Raw genomic sequence first — 24,636 nt, forward strand, 5'->3', positions numbered from 1 at the left:
TAACGTAACGGAATAGGTTACAGAATACATTTTGGGGCATGTATTCTGTATTCTGTAATGGAATACATTTTAAAAGTAACCTTCCCAACACTGTCCGTTACTCCCCAACACTGCTGACAGAATATCCTGTTTTTAAAACTTACAGTGTTACATCTGAGAGCAGGGCTCAGTTTTGTAAATTAGCCTTTATACGTGTAGCGTTTCCCCAGATAAAAATATATATTTTAATAGCATATAAATTAATAACACCCACAGGTGTTAAATGAACTGGATTCAGTATTCTGTTACACACTCTTGTGCCCCTGACATGCTCATACTCATTTGTATACATGTCTATTAATGTACTGCCATGTTGAAAGTTTAGTTTTCATGCTGTATTTGTAGCTTTGCTGTGTTTTTGTTAAATGTAAAAATATTTAAAATATGTTAAATATGACACTGATTTTATTTTCATTTTTACTAATTCATTTCATCTTTTATGTGCTTATACTGTAGCTCATGAAAGTTGTAAGTTGTCATGTTTCACTGCTTATGAGATATGCTGACAGACAAATGTTTAGCTTTACTAAGCTGTGCTATAGACTGAACAGCAAGGAAAAGATTTATTGCTGAAAAAAAGTAAAACTGTCTTTGTTAAAGTAGGAACTTATCCTTCAGCACCTTCTGCCTCTTTTAGCCAAAACAGTCATTATATCAATCACTGCTGCTCCAACTAATGGTGATAACACTCACATGGGAGGAAAGAATTAACTCCAGAGCTGTTAGAAACAAACAGAGAGAGGACCAGAGCTCCCTCCTCTCTGGTTCCCTCCACCACATGCTGCATTGTCATTTTCAGGAAGGCGATCACAGTAATAGACTTGTAATTGGCTTTAAGTGGATTAAGTGCCAGGCAGCACAAAGCAGTTCTGGCTAGTAGTGCGCAGTCCAAACACAACCTGTTGCCCAGGCCATGACTGAGCATGAGGTCTCAATCTGAACAGCAACTGCTTGCTCTGCGTGTCCCCAACACTGCTCAGTATAAAACACATTGCTCCAATCTATCCTTCTGAAAGAACGGGACACATCCGACTTTGCTGAATAATGTTAACAACGAACCCGACCACGAAACTCATTTAACCCAACCCACCGCTCAGACCTCACTTAACAACCACTTTTTACCTACTAAGAACTACACAAAGAAGATGCAGCAAAGAAATACATACATAAGAACCTAAATCACTTTGATAAGAGACAAGTTTTAGATGAGATATTTGCAGTTGTTCAAATTTGTTTGAGGAAGCCTAGGCAGTGGCCCCTGCTCCGCCCTCTCTATCAGAGGAAAACAATAGAAGAACATGGCCTGATAAACAACATTTTCTTTTTGATGTAGGTGGCTGGGTGGATGTGTGCTGGGAAGGAAAGCCTGTGAGGACAGCATGATGCTCTAAGAAATGTTTTCCTAGAAAACACTGGGAGTCACAGTGCCTTTACTTGAGACTTCATAATCATTTTGAAACTAGTTTAGTCACACTATTGTGAAAGAAATTAATGAACTAAATAAAGTAATAAACTTGCATAACTTCTTCATACAGTCCATGCAGCATATTTGCAATAAAGATCTTGGGTTGTTACTTTCAATTATGACTTCTACTTGCTGTTGGTTTATGTAGCAGGTGTGAGAGATTCGGCTGACAGGGGTATTCACAAACTATACTTGCTGTAAGATATCTAAACTGTTTCACGCATGAATTGACTGCATGGAGACCAGAGGCTGTAAATTACATTCACAGAGAAACCTTGAAGGAAGGGTATCCACCTGTCTGAGCTTCCATGAGAAGTTAATTGACATCAACCAATAACCATCCAAAGAAGGAATGGATTTATCCACTTGCATGCTGTGCTGGGACAATTTTTAGATAAGTTAAATAATTAGTGGGTGCAATACTCAGTAATGGCTTGAACTTCAAAGAGTTTGCTAGATCAGTCTGCCTTTTTCATGCAAACTACTGGTGACTATGGCAATCTCAAAGGATTTTGCTGCAGCGTCGTACAACTCTCTGTGACCAATTTCACTGTAGCAGCTGCCGGCCACCTTCAGAAACCCATTACAGTCTCTTGGGGAATACAAATGCTTTTCCTCATAGTGGTTGCTAGATGGTTGTTTCTAGGCCTGTGTTACTTAGGAAACACATTGACTTTGTTAGTCAGTTTAACTTTAGTTTGACAAAACTGAGACAGCAAGTTCTAATAGATTTTTAAGATTTTTTGTTTAATTCAAATCGCACAAAAAGAGTGGATAAAAAGTAAAATAATCACCTTTAATGCAACAAAAACTTTTACAGTGTCAAGACTGCAAAAATAAAGATGCTGGTCAGTGGAGTAGTATTGGTTATTTGTCTGCTGTGCTTTATTTCTCTCTAAGCTCTTTCAGAAACAACAACTACAATAATGTGATTCAGCAAAGACTTAAAACCAAAAGGAGTAGCGCATAAAGGATGTTGAAGACATCGGCAGTGGTTTTGAGACAAATGTCCATGAATATCTAGAGTCCAGAGCACACACATGAGAACATCATCATTATGAAGGAACCAAAGAGGTCCGCCTGTATACACTCACTAATGTTCTTGCTTCTGTGTGTCCATGGGCACATGCATGTTTGACTATTGTAACCAAATTGTGAAGCCACCCACACAAAACCCACAGCTTGCCTTTGTCGTCAAGTCTGGCACAGTCCAAACAGTTGTTCAGTGTCTTTGACACAGGTTTAGAGAAAACATGTGCAGCCACTCCAAATTCCACCAAAGTACAGAGCGCTCTGGCTTCATGTTTTGCTCTCTCAGCGCACGTCGCAATGCGACCCCGGCCAAGTTGCTCGGCAGCACAATGAGCACGGGTGTGATTCAGCTTTCAACAGGCCTGTTACCAGGGATTACCCCAGCGTTGTTTAACAGTGTTATCCAGACCACAACAGAATGTTGTTTTATCAGAGTACTAAGTCAGACACTTTGCTCACTGACGGCTTCAGAAATGTCACCGTGAAATTTCTGAGAATCTGTCCCTGGCCTCTGCCCAGCCAGTGCAGGTGAGATCCATGAGAGAGCACAGCTGCCATTCTCAAACTTGCATTCAGACACGCACAGGCAGGCATGTATGGCCCCATAGATAGATTGATGGTGGCGAGGGGAACCAAGGGCTGCTTGGCAGTCCTGAAATCAGGCCAACTTTAACACAGCGGACACGCTCTCGAGCCCACAGTCATAGTAACATTTTATGTGACAAGCATTATAAAGGTGATTTATAGAACACATATGTGTTGGGTTTAATATTTTCCAGAATATTTAGCTCCGTGTATTAGGTCTGCATTTTCAAATCTGTCTGCTTGTTCGCATCATCCCTACACTGACCATTAAACAAACGTCCTGTGAAAGTAACGAGCATAGCAAATGGGAAACTCTGAATAACCTCTCAAAGGGAAGCATGCTGTTTCAAGCAAACACTTATTAGGACTCTTTTATGAGACGGCCTTTTTTGTATGGCACCGACCTCTGGCTTCTTCTCTTTTGTACGCTTTCGTTTATAGCATAACTGGGCCAATAGTGCACTCAAGTCCATTGCTTTTCTGTAAAATGTCCACAGATCTCGTCGAGTGCAGTTGGTGGTGGGGTCAGTTTAAGTTAACAATCAAACTGTGGCTCACTTCATTAACTATTAAGTGTTTGTCGTCCTCTGAATACAGTGCAACTTTTCTGCCTTTGTAAGGTGTGAACCTGTATTAACTAATAGAAAAGCTTATGTAGCTTTAATACATGTCATTGCATCTGGTGCCAAACATACTGCTCCGCCTGAAATTTAGGTATAGACTGTATATGCAGTAAAACAATAAATGTTCCCACTCCACTCATTAAATGAGTTTCAGTTTCTGCTCCCGCTCTCTAATTTCCTGAAGATTCAGTCTCCAGACTCCAAAATAAAATTCAGAGGAGAGAAAAGAATAATTTCAGATGAGGGATTCATCTCATTCATTATTTGAATTAGTTTTGATATCCCTGTTTTCAGTGGCTGTCATTGCTTCTGCTGTTTTTTGGGGATATTAAAGACAAAATAAAGGATTAAATCCATTGTTGAAGGTTATAAGACTAACTACAACTTACATGGAGACAATTAAACAGAAATTTTCAAGATAATCTCAATGCATTTACATTCTGATGCTGGAATGGAGGATTTGAAATGCCTTACAACATTGTTTACATCACTGAATTTTTTATTTATTTATTTATTTTTAAGTTGGAAGGCTTATAATAAAATGTAGGATGCTGAAAAATCCAGGGCTCTCCTATTTTATTGCTATGTCAGCAATAACTGATAACTTCAGCTCCCACACTTGTCATAGTGTGCACATGTGCACAAACATATTTTAAACCACTTTAAGGCAATATTCTTTTTATTCTACATTTCATTCTAATTTATTACAAATGTTTCATCCATACATCCATCTTAGTGCATTACTTTAAACAAATGTTTCTTTAAAGTGTACTTTAAAATAAATCAAGCCAGTGCTGTTTTTTCATTTCTGAATTAAAAGTTCTTCTCATAGTTTGAGCTGTAGCATTTAAAAGGTCAATGTTTTTAAAAATGCAATTTCAGGTATAACCACGAGAAAGACTCGATTTTTAATGTATTACCAGCATTCTTAACAATTTTTCCTTTTCTTCTTCTTCTTTTTTTTTGCCTTTCAGCTCCACCGAGCCTACTGTTACATCTTCACACTCATCTCACACCAACTCTCCGGTTCTCACAGTCTAAAAATCAACCCTCCACGGGATTTCAATATCCGGGTCACCTGCCCGGTCAGTCACCTGATCCTCTGAATCTTTGAGGACCTGACTGCAAGCCACCACAAAGCACCGGACCTCTCTCATTAAGACACGGGGGCTTTCCACTGGGGCGTCTTTGTTCTCAGCAGGCATGGCACCATGGGACTGCCTCGGACGGGTCTGTCTCCATCTGGGCCTGGGGTCTTTATCAGAACCACCTGCCCGAGAGGGTCAACCATATCGCAAGCATCTTTTTTTTCTCTCCAGAGGAAGAAGGAAAATCATTTCAACTGTTTTCCTGTTGACCTGCATGCCATGGCTGAGGCCCTTTTCTGAGTGTGTGAGAATATTTATTTGTGTTTTAGTTAATCTCTGTGCGTAAAACTGAGCATAAGAACAATGAACATCAAATCCAAGGCTTGAAAATCTCAATTTATTGTCTTCTACCAAATACTGTAGCTGTGTTACAAAGATGTTCTGCTGATAGGCATGTTTAAACTTCCTTTGCCCAGGAAATAATGCATATTTATGACAGTAACAAAATGTTGCAGCTATAAAGAACATTACACAAACTTTGACTGTTGTTGACTGAATATTTTACCTAATATCATCAAAGTTTCTAACTGTGCAGAATTCTTTTAAACATAAGTTGTGGTAAATTGTCTCAATCAGTATAATATCTGATATGGTAGCCACCGTCTGTTATGCAGTTTTGAGACTGAGGGATACATAAAGTTTCCAACTCAGTGGCTCATTATTCCAATATTCTGCTGATCTATCCATTTTACATTTACTTTTTTTATCTCACTTTCTTTCATCCTGAAAAGTACTGTTATTGGCAGTCATCTCACTTGCATTCCTGGTTTCCAGTGTAGTTCCTACAATGAGAATATCAGACTTCTTGCTATTCTTTCATGCGAATTTATGCCATTTTAGAGAATGTTGTGGTTGTATTTATTTGACAGCATTAACAGCGTAACAGTGTTGAAGGATTTGGCCCAAGAGAAATTTGACTCTGCTTTGGATATAATTCTAAACGCCAAGTTTAGAACTACAGTTTAGGACAAAGCAGGCTTTAAGGTAAAATAGTGCTGCTAAAGAATATTACTTTTGCTTATTTGCGGGGTTATTACATTTTACCCTGCTGCCAGTTATCAGGTTATCTTCTTTTCATTGTAGATCATTTCCTATTTTAAATCATCAGTTCTGTGAGACACAAACAAAAAAAATCACTGAAACAGCTCAAGGATCACCATTATTATCATTAGAAATTACAAAGAAAAACAAAAACAAAGTAAGAAATTGTGAAAAAACATAGTAGATATTGATTTTAAGTATTTGTTTGTTTGTCTTTTACTTTTAAATTTGTATTTATTCATTCATTTTTGCAGTGTTGGCTTTGGACATTAATCTTACATGTATAAGGTCCTATGAAAAACTAAGTACACCTTTACTACTTACACAGGAATCACGAGGATAAGTCCCAGCCAGCTGCTGATAATCAAATGATGCACTTGATAAAGTGATCATCGGCAATTGTGAAGACATTTATAAAAGCAGAGTTTTTGGCAGTTTCCTGATCTGAAACTTTCAGGTGCGTCTTAACACGATGCCAAAGAGGAAAGACAGCAGCAAGGTTCTTAAAGAACATTTTCTGGGAAGGGTTATAAGACAAGACAATTTTACACTTCCCAGAAGTGGACATCCCAGAAAACTCAACCCAAGGTCAGACCGATCAATGCTCAGAGATACTGCAAAAACCCCAAGAGCTACATCTCAGTGTAAATGTGTTAAAGTTCATGACAGTACAATTAGAAAAAGACTCAACACGTACGGCCTGTTTTAAAGGAGAAATCCTTTTCTCTCTAAAAAGAACATAACAACACAGCTTAGATTGGCAAAGTTGCATTAGAACAAACAAGACTTCAGGAACAATGTCCTTCGGATAGGTGCAACCAGTAATCATAAGTGTGACATTTGGCAAAATCCAAACACATCACATAGTTTTCACTATGAAAATAGCTCCTTAAACCCCCTCTTTTCCTAATTTGTAAGTAAAATTTATTTTTATTGCACTTTTCACAGATGTAAAGTGCAGTTGGCTGTTATTTAATCTTTGTAAGCTACAGAGACATCCAGCAGTGCTGAAATAAATGTGAAGACTTTATATTTACTTCCTCTTCTACATGTTCCCTTTGTTTCATTCTATAGACAGACACACAAACAAGCACAGGGTTGTTTCAGAGATCTGTACTCCTGTGGCTGTACAGACTTTAGCCTCATTGCCAGAACCTGTTATGTTTCTTTTTTTAATGCTTGACATCTGCATCATGACTTTATCAATCCTAAAATAGCTTCAAGATGTTCCTTGAAGGAGAAAAGAATGCTGGTGTAAGACGGCCCAAGGTATGTGAGAGCCCTTTGCAGAAGAACAATGATTTAGTGTTCCAATACACATGTCAGGCCCACTGTAACACCTCAGAAAAGTGGGTCTGCGTCTCCTGTCAGCAATAATTTACTGTGAAGATGAGTCAGGCCAAGGAATCTCAAGCATAAGAGAGGAATAAACACAAGAGGGCAATAGTTTACCAGGATTTACTGATTGAAGTGTCCGATATAAACTCACACTCTGTCATGTCAAAACCAGGCTCAGGGTTCTCTGAAATTAAAGCAGTGTTTTTCCTCACTTTGGCACATGGTCACAGCTCCCCCCTCAACTGGACTCGCGTCCAGTAGAAATCCCCAGAGAGCAATTTCTGAGTCTTTTAAAATTTCTGAAATGTGTCGGGAGGGAAAGATCAATGGCTGAGATGTGGGGATTATGGAATATCTTTCAGTCAGCGTGCTGTCAGTCAAAGCAGGCTCAAAGCAGCATCCCTGTCAGAGGACCTCGTTAAAAAAGCTCCAGTTCCGTATCTCCAAGTCGTACAGTTTCATGTTTTACGGCGAGTCGGCCACGCTCCGCCATTAATCAATCAGTGAGTTCCATATTTTGTTTCTAATGAAAGACGCCACGATGAAAGGCAGCGAGTGGCTGTTACTCAAGCCTCTTGCCATTCTTTTCCACTTAAGGACCTGATGGATAGTTTACGGTATAAAAACAGACCTGCTGTGCATTATGTCATGCCGCCTCTCTGTAGAGCCATGTGCACTGCTCCTCTTTACCAATACATCTCCTATTTAACAGGCCCTGAGGTAGATTTGCGGTGAAGACGGGTGGGGGGGTGGGTAACAGGGTGATTTTGAATGTTGCTGGAACAGGAGATGGGGCGCATATCAGACAAATAATGTGAATAATTATTGGAAATAATGTCCAGATAGATGGAGCGATGCCAAATTATGAAATCATACGCTTCTCTCCGGTACATCACCCTGCTCATTATTTGAAGTCATGCTTGGAAAAACAGGTGTTTCCAATAGTGGGTCGCTGTCTCCACGGTCCTTTACCCCCTTCATTTTCCGATGATGGTTCAGATATGATATTTCATGGCTGGAGCTGTACTCGTGATAGGAAGTGATTGGGGAGAGCCGTTCAGAAGACATCCGTGTAATAGATGCTGATTGGCCCCGGCTAAATCGCTGGAATCTGCGTCTGTATAACAAGAGAAGAACCACAAGGCTGCAGTAGGAACGATCCTAAAAGCTGAATATTTTCCTTCGCTTGGAGGTTCAAATGATTACAAGGGGATTTTTCTGTCTCTTTAAACAGGTGCCATATTTTTGTGCAACAAGCACAACAGGAGTAGTGCAGCTGAGTGCAGTTGGCACAAGAGCTTTATTCTTCATTCTCATAATAAACAGAACCAGCAGGGAGAAAAATCGTCTTTTTCTTGGGGTCTTTTTCTCCCAGTTTTGGTTTATGATCGATGCATTGCGTCAGCGTTTGAAGCCCGTGCCTGTGATGTGGAGCGGAGCAGATGTGTGTGTTTTATAAGCAGAGAACACTCTCTTGCGTGATTAATAATCACGCCATTTGTTGCTATTGTGGCCAAGCGGCTGCGACTGGCAAATCAGCTCTCGTAGATAGAATGTCAAGCTCCATTCAAAATGGCATGCTTCTTAGATGATATTTATCAGTCATTTCCAAGAGTTAATCAGTATATAGCTGTGAAATACAGAACATGTGGTGAGTAAAAGCATCATTATTCTGTTGATTACCTACTTTAAACAGTCTAATTTGTTTTGCTTATGCGCAACTCCTGTTTCCTCTGAGTTTGAGGCGTATGACCAAGCGGGAACCACCAAATTAAGCCAAAACGCTGTGAAAGAGCTAAAAGTTACAGTTGTTCAAATGGCCACTTGAGGCTGTAAAACAGGCCGATCCAGATAGATTTCCATTTTATAGAATAACTATGTTTACAGCTTGGCACAAAACAGGCGCTTGGTCTGTAGCCAGCTGTAGGTGGGTGTGCGGGTCGGTTGGGGTGGAAAGGGGGAAGTTGTATTAAGGCTTAACATTATGCATCTTTTTGTCCATATAACTACAACCATCTGCTAATTCAGGTCACTAAACTGGACCTCCCATTTGCATTTGTGCTGTAGGTGACTTTTAAAGCCTTTTTTATGTAATCTAACAAATAGTATGGCCTGCTATGCAGTGCTTTGTACTCAAGAGTCACAGTCTTAGACATTTGTTCTATCTAAGAAGTGAGATAGATTGTTGCACTTTATAAGGATGTTACTTACTGCACTAACTACAGCAAATTTAATGAGAAAAAAATGTGAAAGATCAAAAACACCTCATGAAAAAGGACACTTGTCTGTAGGACCACCGTGGAACCACATTCAACCGTTTAAAAGGTATCAGTGTCGGTCAAATCCAGTCCAGTCTCTGGAAGCACTTCACAATCAAGCATGTTAGCGTAATATGATCATTTAACACTCTGCTTCTCCTTTAAATATTCTCACATCCTGCACTGAAAACACAAGTTGTCAACAGCCAAAATGCTCAAATTAAGGCTTTAACGCGCAAACGAATAAGTGAATTCATGTAATGCAACGTGCTTGCATTTAGTGATCACTTAAAGTTTAAGTTACATTTTAACTGTACAGTGCTTTATTATATATATTTACAGGATTGTATCTACCTCAAAGCTGTGGTCTCTTTAAAACATGCACGTCTTTGCACTTTTGAGAAAAGCTGGAGTATCCACAGGAATCTCACAGAGAAGAGAAAGAGCATGCAAACTCCACACAGAAAGGGTTCAGCTGGGATTCAAACTAGGAACCTTGTCAAGTCCTTATATACAGTCTATATGTTACTAACAAAGACGCATTTTTTTCATCTGAATTAGAAAATGTCGTATGTTCTTAATTTTCCAGAATAATTGCCTGTACTGTTCACAGAGAGGGAAGAAATCCAACCCATGTAAATGAATTAAAACGTTTATTGATGGTTTCTTTTTTTGTTTGTTTGTTTGTTTTTTAGGTGCTTGGCACTTGTATTTACATTTTTTTAAAATGTTTCACAAAAAAAAGAATTACTTTGCTATTTCCCCTTTTTCACACATTTTAATAACAGATTGTCCTGTAAAATTGCTATACTGTTCAGCACTTAAATACACATCTGTAATACACGTCACAACATACTTTACTCTGTGCTGCTATTGCTTACTTTTTGTCACACAACAACTTTTTAAGCTTATGTTATTGATTGCATTCGCCATCTTATACATATATTTATATATATATTTAAAACAGAATCCACTCAAAAAATAACCAATCCAGTCTTAGAGGAGAAAAGGTTGAGTTGCGTGGTGAAGTCCTGATTTCTAATGTGCATATATGCTGGCATTTTCAGGATGAAGCAAAAGTTCCTCAGTGAACTCTTGCAACAATTACCAGATTTGTGTGTTTCCACCATCTGCCACAGCATGCACCAGTTTCTCTCCTGCATGTACGAGGAGCAGAGTCATTCGGTGATCCGGTCCAGTTGTCTATTTCATTCCAGCCAAAAACTGCGGATTTTGTCAGCAACCACTGACACTTTGGCATTCCCAAGCTAATATGGCACAAGTGCCGAGTGAAGTAAAAGCCCTCTGTATCACATAGAAGGTTCTTTGGTTACAGAATGGCAGGAAGAGCAGATGACATTTGAGTCCCCAAAGAATCAAGTCATTTTGAAGAACCTGTTGCTTCTATTGCACAATGACACTCACAACTGATAATCCCCTCTGTACCAGAGTAAGTACACTGCCACTTCTTATAACACTGATCTGAATGAGGTTGTTGTTTCATTGCTGTCAAGTTGCCGTCCTTCATTAATACAAAGATAATTAAATAATATTTTTGTCTTCTACTGTAAGTATCTTTAAAAACAAAATGTTGAGAGGACATCCTTTTTCTGAAAGCTTCCTTTGTACCTCAGTATATCTATCCTTCATGTGAAAACACTGGTTCAAACTTAACACCAAACCAGGTTCGTAGATTTACTTTTCATATTGAAGACATTAAAAACGTGGCGCCCTGCAAGGTTGGGTCTGAGTTCCTACACCATGTGCATGGACATCTGAGACGAGGAGCCATACTGACGTCCGTCACAAGAGCTGCTGCTTTGCTGGCCACCGGTGGTGTTGCCGATCATGTGCATGGTGTCCATGCTTCCGTTGGACAAGTACTGGCGCTCGGCGAATGCCCCTGCAGGAGTGGAGGAGCAGAGCAAACCACCCTGGGGTTTCTCGGGGCTGGCGGCCAGGCGAGGAGAAGTGGGGAAGTTATATCCGTACAAATTGTAAGGGTTGTGGAGGGAGAAAGCGTTGTAGGAGCCCTGCTGCACGTGGTGGTGGCTTCCACCAAACATGTGGGCAGAGGAAGGGGCGGATCCGGATGAAGAGGACGAGGCTGAGCTGGAGCTTCCCCCGGTTTGCATCACGTACTGAAGCTGAGAGGCTGGGAATGAGCCGAGCTGACCGCTATAGCCATCCATTTTGCCCCCGCCGCCGCCGCCACTGCCGCTGCCAGTCAGGGAAGCGTGAGTGCTACCCTGCATGCCGGCAGCAATCAAAGAGGAAGTCCTCTGTGGCAAAAAGGATTCAGAGGGCTGACCAGACGCCACAGCACTCCCTGCAGCCTGGAGGCGTCCATATGAACTTTCAGCCAGGCCGCCATATCCCTGTAGGGCCGCCATGTTGCTGCGAGCACAGGCAGGGTACTCCGACAGGCCCAGGTTGCAAAGCTGACTTTCCCTACAGCCCACATTGAAGGTGTTAGGGGCCAAGTGAAAGGTTGGAGGGGAGCAGGAGGGAGAAAGGAGGTGTGCTGCACTAGAGGGAGATGGAGTTCCTGTGCTGGAGGTGGTAGGAGAAGTGCCTGTGCTGCCCCCTGCAAAACAGAAATACAGAGAGAATGAGTGAACTATACAAAAGCCAATGTGGGAGTACCAGAAACTGTAATGCCTCAAAAGGCTTCTCCAAATGGCCTTAAACCTGCATTAAAAAGCGATAAAGCAGGGTATCCCTATAGGGCATGGCCACACTGTGACTGTGTCTCGGTTTCTGTTGCATTCAACTTTTGCTTATGTTTCTTTGCAGGTTTTAGATCTCACCTTGGGTCAACACACCTGAATCACATGATTAGTTCGTTACCAGGCCTCTGGAGAACTTCAGGACATGTTGAGGAGCTAATTTAGCCATTTAAATCAGCTGTGTTGGTTCGAGGACACATCTAAAGCCTGCAGAGACACCGGCCCTCGTGGACTGAGATTGCCCACCCCTGCACTAGACTGAAGAACTAGAGGCTTCAAACTGAAGTTCCCATGAGATTGTGTGTTGTTATGCAAACTCAGTCAGTTGATCCAAATGGGCTTTGTCAAACCCCTGTTCTCAGACCAACTGCAGCCGTACTCTGTATACACGATCACGAACTGTTTTGTAAAACACGCCGCATTAAATATTCTGTTCTGAGGAGATTCGTGTCACCCCACATATAATACATGCATATAAGTTTGGTGGCACAAGTAAGATCCTCAGGCCAAGCCTTTCAGAGAGATGTGAAAGCTGTGAGGTATTAATCACATACTTTTGTGTTAATAAGAACTTGGCTCACATTCATGCTGCTGTCCTAAAATTCAGTTTGAAACCGGAATGAGGAGGACGCATAACTAAATAATCCAGGACTCGCTTGGCTCGGGCTCTTCTTTGCACCATATGCCTTCGATAATATCGCCGCAGCGCTCTGCTCAGCTCAAGGAGATGAAGGGGGGAGCTTATGAGGAGGGAGAGAAAAGAAAAGGGGGGCAAGGTAGATATATTTCGGAAAGAGAGAACGATAGTTAAGTGATGTCATGTTTTCCTCTGGATAGACGGGTTCGGGGGGCTTCAGTGCCGAGGGAGAATGCTTGATTGCTTTGAAAGGGAAAAGGGTGTCTGGTGCCATAAGAGCAAAGCTACACATTTCCTTACAGTTACCACAGAGTGCACATGCACACAACACAGAGTCTTTATGAGATGATACAGGGTTCATTGACAGAGCAAGGACTTTAATTAAATCTTAATCACTGCGGAGAAGTTTAAAGATAACAAACACGTGTCAGCCCGCTCTGACAAAACATGGAGCATCACGTCATGCTGACCTCCGAGGGTAACATGGATCAGGTCAGCGTTGCTTTAGAGTTGCTTGAAAGCGGCGAGGCCCTTGATATGAGCCATGACTCGTTCCTGGTTGTCGACTCTGGAGCTGAGACAAAGGGAGGTGGCCCAAGTGACGCTGACTCTTGTCGTGGAGCCGTCCAAAAGCCACAGGGTTTGTTTAACGATTTTATTTGCAACGGCTACGCGTGATGTGAAAAGTTCAGCAGACGCAGGCAGACCTGCCAGAGGAGCAGTGTATGGCCAAGCTCAGATGAAGGACAACCACAGCTGATATATGGAGGGAAAATATGCACATGGAGAGTTCACACTGGGACACCAATGCGCCAAGGTCATGGTAAGTACCACTGCACACAACTCTAGGTAACTGTGCAGTAATGTATTACACTACATTGTAATGAGCCCTAAAAAAAAAGATGATGTGACGTTTCAGTTATGAAAATCCAATTTTAAACCAAATACATTTAAAATCACAAAAAAAACCCCGAAAGTAAAAATGTCCCAGTCAGTGATCGTTTCATGTTTGGTTTCAGTTTACAGGTTTTATCTGAAAACACAAACTAATTCATAATTACAATACTCGTACAACAAGTCGCCCGTGACAATGATGGTATCATGATACAGCGATCCTTGATGTACTGACAGTCATTCATAAACTTATTATGGTGTGTGTGTGTGTGTGTGTGTGTGTGTGTGTTTCTTAACCATAAATGTGACTTTAACATCATTTTGCATTTCATTACCCCTGCCAAGTAGGTTATGTGTTTGTTAGCGTTTGCACGCGTGTCATTCTGTCTGTAAACACAATAGTTCAAAAAGTTATGCCAAAATTTGTAGGGGTGTAAAGTGGGGTCATTTTAAGAATCCATTAAAATCTGGTTGATACCCATCAAAGTCTTCAAAGTTTACTTACTGATTTATTGGTCAAAAACTGAGAAAAGGCTTTATAATACGGAAACTTATAATTGTGTGGTGTGTTTTTCAACACATAGAAAAGAAGATCTAAAGGTTTAAAATACCGACTGAATATAGCATATTGTAAAAGGAAGCGATATGATACAGTTTCACAGTCAGTAGTTTATTAGTAGGTTGGGGTTTTTTTGCCTTACATTATTCTACTGTAATACTTTTTTTAATATCACAAAGTTAAGGTAAATTTGTTCCTTTAAGACAGATGAGAAGGACTGCACAAATATATTTATTTACATACCTTGCTGTTTCTGCATATTTGTAAAGTCTTCAAATGTGAGTGTCCTCACTGGAGGTCTCCAGAAAGCATATGTTTCCATGATCGCCTCAAGGCCAGTCCTGACAGAGACATGCAAAACCAATTTTAGGACGCACACACACAAACACAAAAAAAGAAATGAAAACAAGAGGCAAGTATTTTTTTTAAATGAAGTTTACAATAAAAGCTGCTGCTAGGACAGAGAAAATAATATTATCAGTCATAGATTAATCACTGATTTTAAGCATGTATCTCTTTTTTTTTAAGCCTAAAGTTTGAAGCCTTGATCAGGCTCACCGTTGTATTTAAAGTTCTAGGAGCCTGATTTTAGATAATTATGAGCTTTGATTGTTACTATAGACATTTAAATGTTTGAAATGAACACTGAAACGCTTAATGAGAACAATAACCAAAGTTTGGGGAAAGTATTCATATTTCTTTCTTCACTCTTGCACCAAAATCAGCCTTTTTAATACTTAACTTTATTTTAAAACTGTACTTTTAATAGAGTTAAATAAGGAATTTACTCGTTTCTGTTAATAGAATTAATAAACTGTGACTTGACGAGTACATAGAGGGAGAATCTAAATATACTGAAAACATCAATGAAAGAAAAATGGGCAGTGATATTCTACATGTCAGTGAGACAGCTAGAAACATCGGGAGCTGGGGTGGGTTTGAGATATATAATGTAGATGGAGAGAGAGGTGGGATAAACCAGAGTCCAGCTAGGAGGAAACTGGGGCCATTAAAAAGGAGCAGAATTTTAGTGTGCATATAAATCTGAGGTGACATTTCATCCTGAATCTGTACATGGTTCTCCTTCCTGCTTGATTTACTTCCCCACATGGCACTCGGCTCTGGCCCAGGCAAAGCAGCGTCCGCTCTGCTCCCTGTGTTATTTTAGGGCCACCAGCTCCCTGGCTGTGGCAGCTCGTTAGTGCGCCATGCTAATCAGCCCAGCCCTCATCATCACTGCACTCATTCATACAGTTGCACTGCTGCCGCGGGACCAAAACCCAACAAATGAGCTGTATCCCTCCACCGGGCCATAAAGCCTGGTCACCAGACAACTGACGACACCCCCATAATCGTAAGGCTGAGAGAGGACCGCATTAAGATTCAACAAGAAACTCAGAAAAAGGAAAACAAGATGGTGCTTAATTTGAGAATTAGCAGTGCAAGTTTGGCCTTTCTATTAATTTGGAATTTCCCCTGAATATGGAATCGGTTGGTAATGCTTCACAGCAAATGAGCTGCACGTTCATTTTACAGCTTAAAAACCCAAAGAAAGTACCTTAGGTATTTTTTATAACTGTTTATGTCACCCATATCCGATACTAATAGAAGCTGAGTAACGTTTAAAAGACGCGCGTGGCAATAATAACAAAATATGTCACACCTGCTTTTATGTGCGCAGCTGCCTGTTTCCACTGCTTTCAGTTGCAGCTGCAGCACTTTTACATTTTGCTCAACCTGGCTGCAGAGAAGGCAAATCAAGAGAGGGTTAGTATTTTATTAGGGGGCGAGCAAGGTTTGGTTTCACTGGAAATTACCTTGATTTTCCTTCCTATCTAGTGTTTAACACAAGGTGACAAGAAAGATGTGGACTAAACGACTGTCGTTACTCATTACAGATAATTGTGACTTGTTCAGGCTAAGCACAGGAAATGTTAATTGCTTTTATCTCGTCTGTCTCACCTGTTGACCTTTCTAACCCTAATCTGACACATTAGCCACCAAGGATGCATGTGCACATAATAAAATTACGAACGACTCCGCCTGATCTGTCCGTGCAGCTGGAATTTCTTGGCTTTGCCAACACACATCGGCATTTGCTTCAGACAACATCCACTGACTGCTCACAGGAGCCACTAACCTAACAAGCTGCACCTGATGCTGATGCCAGCATCCAATCACTGCCACATCGGAAACTGCATCCAAATCGATGATAATGTTAGTCAGAGGTGGTCGTGTTGTAGGATTTTTCCTTGATAGACAAACTTTTGACTCATGCTAATTTCATTAGCATGAGGTTAATTATTTTTAACCAGTTTTTGCTAATTGTGGTTTCGTTTATCATCATTTGATCATCAAAATGTTGAGAAATCTTGTGAAAATAATTCAGCGGATGCAGAAGCATCTGCCCTTGGCCTTATCTCTTGTATTAGCAATGTTGCAGTTAATAATAATAATAATAATCATGATGATGATATATGATCATTTATTGCATTTATGCCCTAATACTGGGTTGACCTTCATAATTCAAGATTTGCCAAAGTGTAATTATAATCAGACGTTTATGTTTGATTGAACTGAATATTTGCAGTTTTTTTCTTGATTAAAAATCAGACCTGACTGTGAGCTGGAAACACGCCGTATCTACAGTTACATTTCATATTGAGCTAATAACTTCATCCTGTGTGACCAAACTCCCAAATCACCATAATTATTCTGAAACAGCAGCATGAAGGTCAAAGGTCAGAGCTGCAGCTCGCTAACAATATTCATGAATGACGCAATAAAAAAAAAGAAATCAGCTCCGACACAAAGCATGAAATTCAGAATGACTGAGAGAGGGCTTTTAAGGTAACAGAAGCAGTCTGAAATCTCAGTGTGTCCTGGCCAAATCTGAACCAAAACAAATCCCAGACGGGCGTGAAGGGAAGGAATCCTGAGCAGTACGTGAGGATCAATTCATTTTCTCTCTCTAAAGACAAATCTCTTGTGCTCTGTTATCTTTTCATCTGTAGCTTTTCTGCAATGAAATTCTAATGCCAGTTCATAAATCAAACGGTCTATTGTCTGAAAAACGAAAAAAGATGTCTCAAATATCTGTGCGCCAATAATGCGGACCAGATGAGGGGGCTGCTTTCATGTGTGGAGACCCCTTCTCTTTCCTCCTCTCCTCCACTATGTTATAGATATAGGATGATTCAGTGACTGGGTGCAACAAGGCGAATCAAGAGAAAAGAGGGGAGGAGACGAGAGGAGGGGGATAGAGGCTGAAGGAGAGGTAAACAGTGATGTAGAACATCTAAGAAAGCATCAGGATAAAATCCAACATAATCAATAATGTTATTAGTTAGCTTGAAAAGTAAGTAGAAGTAAGTCTTCCACAGTGCAGAGTCAGACTGCTGTCTCTGGCTAACATCACACAGTAACAAGACAGTAATGGCAACATGTCCCAGTGCAACCTTTTACCGTGCGACAATAAGAGTCAAACCATTTTTGTATTGTGTTTCATTTGCCTTTTGTTTGGATTTGTGTCAGGAAGAGGAGCGCAAACATATCTCGCGGAATTCTGGTTGTGATTTATAGCGACTAAATGGCCGGCTTCACTGCTTCATAGGTCGTGTGGGAATGTGGGCATGATTAAAAAAGAAAGAAAACACGAGTACAGACAGTGTTAATATTCCCGTAAGCACGGATATGGTGATTTTCAGGTCAAAGCATGTCTAGACGTCTAGGTTAAACTGGCCTAAATTTAGTTACATGTAGCCGTTGTTCCAATCACATTTTATGGCTTTATTTCAGTCTGAAGCAGGTCTTAAGTGAGTGATGAAATTTTAGGGGTTTTATGGAGCTAAATGTCTAAAATAAAAACAATCAGCTCACTTTGAAGCTAAAGGTGACCGTAAGAGCTGAAAACTTGGTACCTTTGACAAAATGTGGAAAAACTAATAATCAGCTCACAGCAGATGTCAGAGACAAGCAAATATTTACAGTTAAGATTAAAGATGTATGGATACTTGTTCATTAGCTAGTCACAGTGCAGCAAACCATATTCTAGGACCAGCAACATGCACCCACTAGTGATTGAGCCAGAAGTAACAATATTTGGACGAGGTGATGGAGAGGCAGGTTTACCGCTAAGCTCAGTTAATAAGCCGCACAGGTACCATATATCAGTTCCAAGCAACAGACTAGTAAAATACTCAAATTTACTCAAAGATTAAGTACAAACTTCTTGGACAGTCTATACATCCCGGCAAGTAATATTATTTGTTGGAAAGGCACCAACAACACAAACATAGGTGGGCCTTTACTTGAATCAGTATTGATATAACCGGGCATTAGCTACAACCCTTTGTCACAACACCTTTCAAAGCAGAAACAACTCCTAGCTTTAAGTCTTAATAAAATCAAAAAGTGGAAATAAATAAATACATAATAAATACATACATCAGTATCTGTTCAGTGTTTTGACAGCGTTTGACATTGATTTCCAGCTTCAACCTGTTTATGCACGTACAGGTTATTAGTTTAAGACCTGAAAATCAGAGGAATGAAACAATGAAAGCAAAAGAGAGCAAACGTTGTTTTCTCTCGCTTGTGCATCAGTGTGTCTGTCTGTACTGCAGATCTGGGCAACAGCTGCATGTGTGCTATCTTCAGAGGATTATTTCCACAATAAAGGTCACACAGTGCAACAATTAGCATGAGGTTCTTTGTTTACCCCCCATAGAGTCTAACAACATAGAGGTTAGATTGATTGGAGAATCTGAATCACATGGTTGTTATTTATCTCTTTGCATGTGTCAGCTAAGACTCAGTATAACTGCTTTGGCTGATAACAGAGACAAAGCACTGAAGACACCTAAGGAGGGTGTATTGCCTGGATGATGTTGTAACAATGTACCTGTTTCTTCCAGAGTCTCTGAAACCTTTGGCAAATGGGTTGCGGTCAATCTTTAGTCTGGTAATCTGCAGAAAAGGACAACATAGAAAGAGACATTTTATTTATAAACTTTCAAAAATGCTTGAGTAGAAAATGCCATCGCTATAAACTGTGAGGATTTTTAAGAAAGCAGATTATATAAAGGGATTTTTTTAAGCTTTTCAGAGATGAGTAATTTCAGAGCACTTCTGAAATTACGTCTGATTTCTTTTTTTGTTTTAAAGTAATATCCTGTAATCAGTTTTTACTATGGTGATAAAGTCAGAGCTGAATACCTGCTGGTTCTGATAAGCAGTGACTGTGGTAAAGACTGTCTCAGGGAAGCTGAAGGTCTTAACTCCTTCCCCGCTGGGCACTGGTTTGTTTGGAGACAGTTCACTGCTGAAGTCCTTCCTGATGACATGAACACGAGGCTGATACTTGTGCATGGAGTGGAGGATGATCTGTAAATATGAGAAAAGAAGAGAGTGAAGTGCAGTCAGTCATTTTGTGTGAATGTACGCACAAAATGTGCGTAATCTGTGAAGGATGATCTCGGTAGTTACAAATCTGTGTGTGAATGCGTTATAGGTGCCTTGAAATGTACAAAACACTCAAAATACAACATAAAACCTCCGTCCTAAAAAAACGCTTTCTTGTAAACATCAATTAGCTGCACTGATTCCCGACCAGGGCTACGTGACATTAAGCGGAAACAAAGTTCTCACTGCAGTGACGCTGGCTTGAGGATTATTTCACATTATTTCACAGCAGAGCGGAGGCGTCAGACAGTGTCGGCCCCAACCTCGCCTCAGGCTTTCAGTCTGCTCCTGATTAATCTGAGAGTGAGAAAACCTCCCCAGAGCCAAACACCCACAACCCCCCCACCACCTCAGCACTCTGTTACAACAGAGGGGGTCATTTCAAACTAGAGCCGCAGGGGGAAAACACCTCTGAATATCAAAAACATTACATTCAGTGTTCCAGACCTCAAATCACACACACTACACGCACACGAATCATGACTGGGCATCTGCGTGGAGACGCATGTGCTGATCTGCAATCCTCATTTTAAAGACATGTCTCCATCTGTGTTGCTCGGTATTCATTTTTGTGGTGTTTTGGCATGCTCTGCCCAGTGATGACCTGCCAATCAAACTGCGTGGGCGGGTGCTGTGGTGTATCTTTACCCGGGTGGTCAGAGGAACGGTCTCCAGGCAGCACGTCCAGGCATAAGTTTTGCACCATGGAAAAAATACTTTCACATTTTGTGGGTTGTTTTCAGACTACGTTTGTTTCAATTGATAAAACAGAGCTGTGAAAAAAAAATTGATCTTGGAGATTTTAATGTTCAAATCAAATCAAACAAGTTTCAATTCGTATTGTCTGCCACCCCAGCCATAAGCGCTCAAGCAAAATCCAGTCGTATTTTCAGTTTATTTACAGACTTTAAATAAAATGTAAATTATCAAAAAGAGAAAAAAAAAGTTAAAATAATGAAACAACTATCTTGTGGGTCAAAGTCACACTTTGACTCGCTGAACTCAGAACAAATGACTCAAGGAGCAGCCAGAGGACATCAGCTGACAGTTGTTCACGCTCAAATACAATTATTTAATAAGTGGTGTTTTCATTTCCGTGGTAGGTAATGACGTTCTTTGGACCCCCTTTGAAAATAATCTGGACATTCACACCAGGGACACCAACACATGCACATAACAGATGTCGCGTGCATGTCCACCAAGTTAGATCCCGTTCAATGTCTAAGGCACATTTGGCTTTAATAGATTTTTTTAAAAACATAGTTAAAACACTTTAATGACCATAAACAATTAGTAATCAAAGCAAGCCTGTGATTTCAGCTGTGAAAACGGTCGAGGATTCACTGACTGTATATGAGTCAGCTGTGTCTCTGGAAGGTCTTTTACTCAGTATAAAAGAAAAAGAGGCAAAGGCCTCAAAGCAGACTGTAGAAACATCTTCTGTGGCATTTTGAACGGTTTCACACAGCAGCATTGATACGTTACCATGCAATGGATCATTAACAAAGAACAAAACAGAAGTAACAAAAAATGTTTTGGCTAGTCGAGTCTGCTTTAGCATTTTATTAGGTTTTCCCATAGAACAGTGAGAGAGGGACAGCATGAGGCAGATTTGAAGCTATAAGAATGCAGACTGAGGGTAATGAGTCCATGCAGGCACTGAGGTAAGAGAAGCTTTTAGCTTGCGGCACGGTTTCCCCCGTGTGCAAATGACACAAAACTGCTGGACAGAGAGTTTTCACCGCATTTGAAAAATAAAAGCAAAAAAAGCAAAGTGCAATCTTGATATAAAACAGTTACACTGTTGCTTTGACTAACATTCAACAGTCTTGCAAAAATACTTGCAAATTAATTGCATGTTGATAATAACTGCAGTTTAAAAATACAAATAAAATGTAAATCCATTAGTAATGCACGTACAATAACATAGTTTAAAAAGTGTACTTGTTTGTAATCTCTTACCAACTCAAACAACACACACTTTAAAAAAATGTAATTAGTTTGCCAAATAAAAAAAGGCAAAACAAAAAGTTACAGTAATTTGGTGATATCATTACTGCTAATATTTTTATGTTCAGATTTTCTATAGAATAGCATTATTATGTAAATGATTTATATTATAAAGAATATTATATTGTGAACTTATTTTTAACTTTATTTTTCAACATAATCATCATCAAGATAGCACGAAACTGTATGAATGCATAAAATAAACTTTTATAAGCTTAGATTATTTAAAGTATATATAGTGGAGCACAGTTACTGGTGGAGTATAAGTTCCTGCTGGATTTGATGTCACTTTAGATTATTTTAAATTCCACAAGAAATTCTTGTCCATTTTATTCCATGTCATTTATTTTACGGTTATGTTAACATAAAGAAATTCATTGTAAAATAATAATTTACAAAAAATAAACAACATAATATGAAAAACAATTAAAGTTAATGACATGATTAAGTTAATGTGTTTTTATATTATTGCTGTGTTATTTTGAATTGAGCAACCTGGGCATTTCTTTCATACTCGACCAAAACAGAATGATGGGATGAAGTTTATCCTTAATGAATGACGGAGCGCTGCAGGTTAAAAGAGTATCTAAAGTCATACAGTAAACAATAAATCATGTTGTTTAAGCTGATAATGTTTTGTATATGTGCTCCATATTTAACCCCTGTCTCTAAATATCTCGAGGTGGACTTCCAGCGCTGTCTGCGCTTTACTTTTAATTCAGATTTTTGATTGTTTAGCTTTACACAGGTGAGATCACCTCATATCTGCTGACAAGTGCTGTGAATGGATCAAGTTTTTATTGTAAAATGGCAACGCTGCTCTGATAATGCGCTCGGAGAGACGTGCAAAAATATTGATTTTGCTCACAGACTGCTTCTGTTGTGACACCTGATGATTCATGACACGTATGGTTTCTGTTTGTGATGAGGCAGACATTTCACGACACCACAAGTCAGGAGGATGAGTGAGACGTGGTGAGGTTTCCCACACAGGAAGCTCCGAAATTAATTTTCTTTGGCCTCTAAAGACCCTCCAGGGAAACAAAGACCCTAAAGCCGAGCAGCAGGAAAGGAAAGACAACCTCCCGTCACTCTGAAGAAGCCCTGCAAGCGAATCGTTGCGCGCTGACGCCCAGATGTTGTTACTTTTGTCACCACTGAGCTGATGTGATCATCTGCAGAGCAGCAACCTGCCGTGCCCACGCAGTGCGCTGCACAAATGTGGAACCCGCCATTTTGTCACAGAGCAGGAGACATCTCTGTCATGGCGGTGTCACTACAAGGCTTCTATAAAAACTGTATGATCTTTTTTCTCAGTAACAAAGTTGATTTGTAGCAACAGAAACTCTGATCTCTCAGACAGGCACTGTGTCATCCTTCCTCTCTTAGCACCAGCTCTCCTTTAGCTTCTAAAAGCACATGGAGTTCATGCAGACTCGAGATGACAGACTTTTATGGCGGCTGTGGCTAGCATGTTAGCAAACAGGTTGATATTTATACATCAAACAGGTTGCTGAATTTAGAATAAACTTAACTTTTGATTGACTTGTTTCCTCCACCAGTGTTAATAAGAAAAAAGTAACGTTCGAACTCTACTCCAACAAACCACTCAGTGTTTATGCAACGTCTGCTGCTGGCGACTGCTGACGTCATAGGTAGCAGCGCTGCTACACAAACAACCTTATGTAGTTTTCATATTATCTGTATTATATTTGGCCTTTTTTTTTTTAAGCTAGGGCTAAGCATAAGAGGACAATTAAACTAACAGCTTTCACCTATTATAATTCCGTTCACATGAAACTCATTTCTACCATAAGAGGAGGAATCAAGTGGAAATACAGGACTGATTTTAGCTTGCTGGCCACTTGCTGATTATATATAAGGAGGGCAATAAATCAGACAAATTATGGGCGAAGTTTTTGCTTTTCTGCTTTAAATATTTCACCTATGAAGCTGGATAACATATTTTAAGCAGCCAAGAAGCAATAAGAGGCTCACTATAGCTAACTACCTCTGTTACTGACTGGATACAAGCAGGGCAGTAAATCAGAGAGACTGTGGTCAGACTTAAAATTTAGCACAGTGATGTGGCTGCTGGAGCGTACTACAAATCAAATTCAATCATTTAAATGACCTTAACAAAATCCCCCAAGGAAAGGAAAGTGATATATTCAAACAAGGAAACTTTTAATATCTTTCCACTTTAATCCTCTAAATGAGCTCAGAGCAGCCCATCCTTCGAAAAAGGGGGCGGCCTGAGCGTGAATGCACTACAGTATATCTGGTTCGATTGTGAACAAGTCTCACGGCTCTGTGAGTCCCGAAAGCACAAATTCTACAAAGAAACGTGTCAACTTTCATTTCAAGAAAACACTTCAAAACATTTCCATCCACAAGCTGCCACACAGCTCCAGGAGTGCACCGAGTGCATGTGTATAAATCACAGCTTGAACATTTAAACCAAATGCAGCTCAGATAGGTCACTCTGTTTTTGTATGTCGTTGTGGGCCAAAGTTTTATCCACACTGCTGCTTCATCTTTTATTTAAAATATTTCTAGATTTTGTTCTAAGATATAACGACGAACATAAACGACGATTCCAAAACTTTTATTTGCAAATTTTAAAAACGTAGTGTTGACAAATATTCTGCTTCGTATTCAGATTATTTAGCTGCGTAGCACCATTTACTCACATTTGATTGGCCTTTGGGTCCAGTGGCCTTAAAGTTGCACATGGGCCCTTCAGCAGCAGTTTAAGAAAGTGAGCTTAAAATTAAACCATTAACATTTTACACTGCATGATTTAAAGTTCTCA

The 24,636-nt window shown here is 40.0% G+C and overlaps 1 protein-coding gene across 1 annotated transcript in view; it reads right to left on the minus strand.

Moving 5' to 3' along the window:
• Nucleotides 1–10,287: 10,287 nt before the first annotated feature.
• The window catches only part of tbx15 (T-box transcription factor 15), a 31,970-nt gene continuing 17,621 nt past the window's right edge, over nucleotides 10,288–24,636 (minus strand). Inside the window, exons 5-8 of the mRNA XM_005745278.1 lie at nucleotides 19,566–19,733; nucleotides 19,252–19,316; nucleotides 14,592–14,689; nucleotides 10,288–12,116 (exon numbers count right to left, since the gene is read on the minus strand). Coding sequence (XP_005745335.1) covers nucleotides 11,284–12,116; nucleotides 14,592–14,689; nucleotides 19,252–19,316; nucleotides 19,566–19,733 — 1,164 coding nt within the window. The 3' untranslated portion in view covers nucleotides 10,288–11,283. The remainder of the gene's footprint in view (nucleotides 12,117–14,591; nucleotides 14,690–19,251; nucleotides 19,317–19,565; nucleotides 19,734–24,636) is intronic.

The sequence above is a fragment of the Pundamilia nyererei genome, unplaced genomic scaffold (genome assembly GCF_000239375.1).
Source record: "Pundamilia nyererei isolate P.nyererei 1_Seehausen unplaced genomic scaffold, PunNye1.0 scaffold00157, whole genome shotgun sequence".
Taxonomy (NCBI): Eukaryota; Metazoa; Chordata; class Actinopteri; order Cichliformes; family Cichlidae; genus Pundamilia; species Pundamilia nyererei.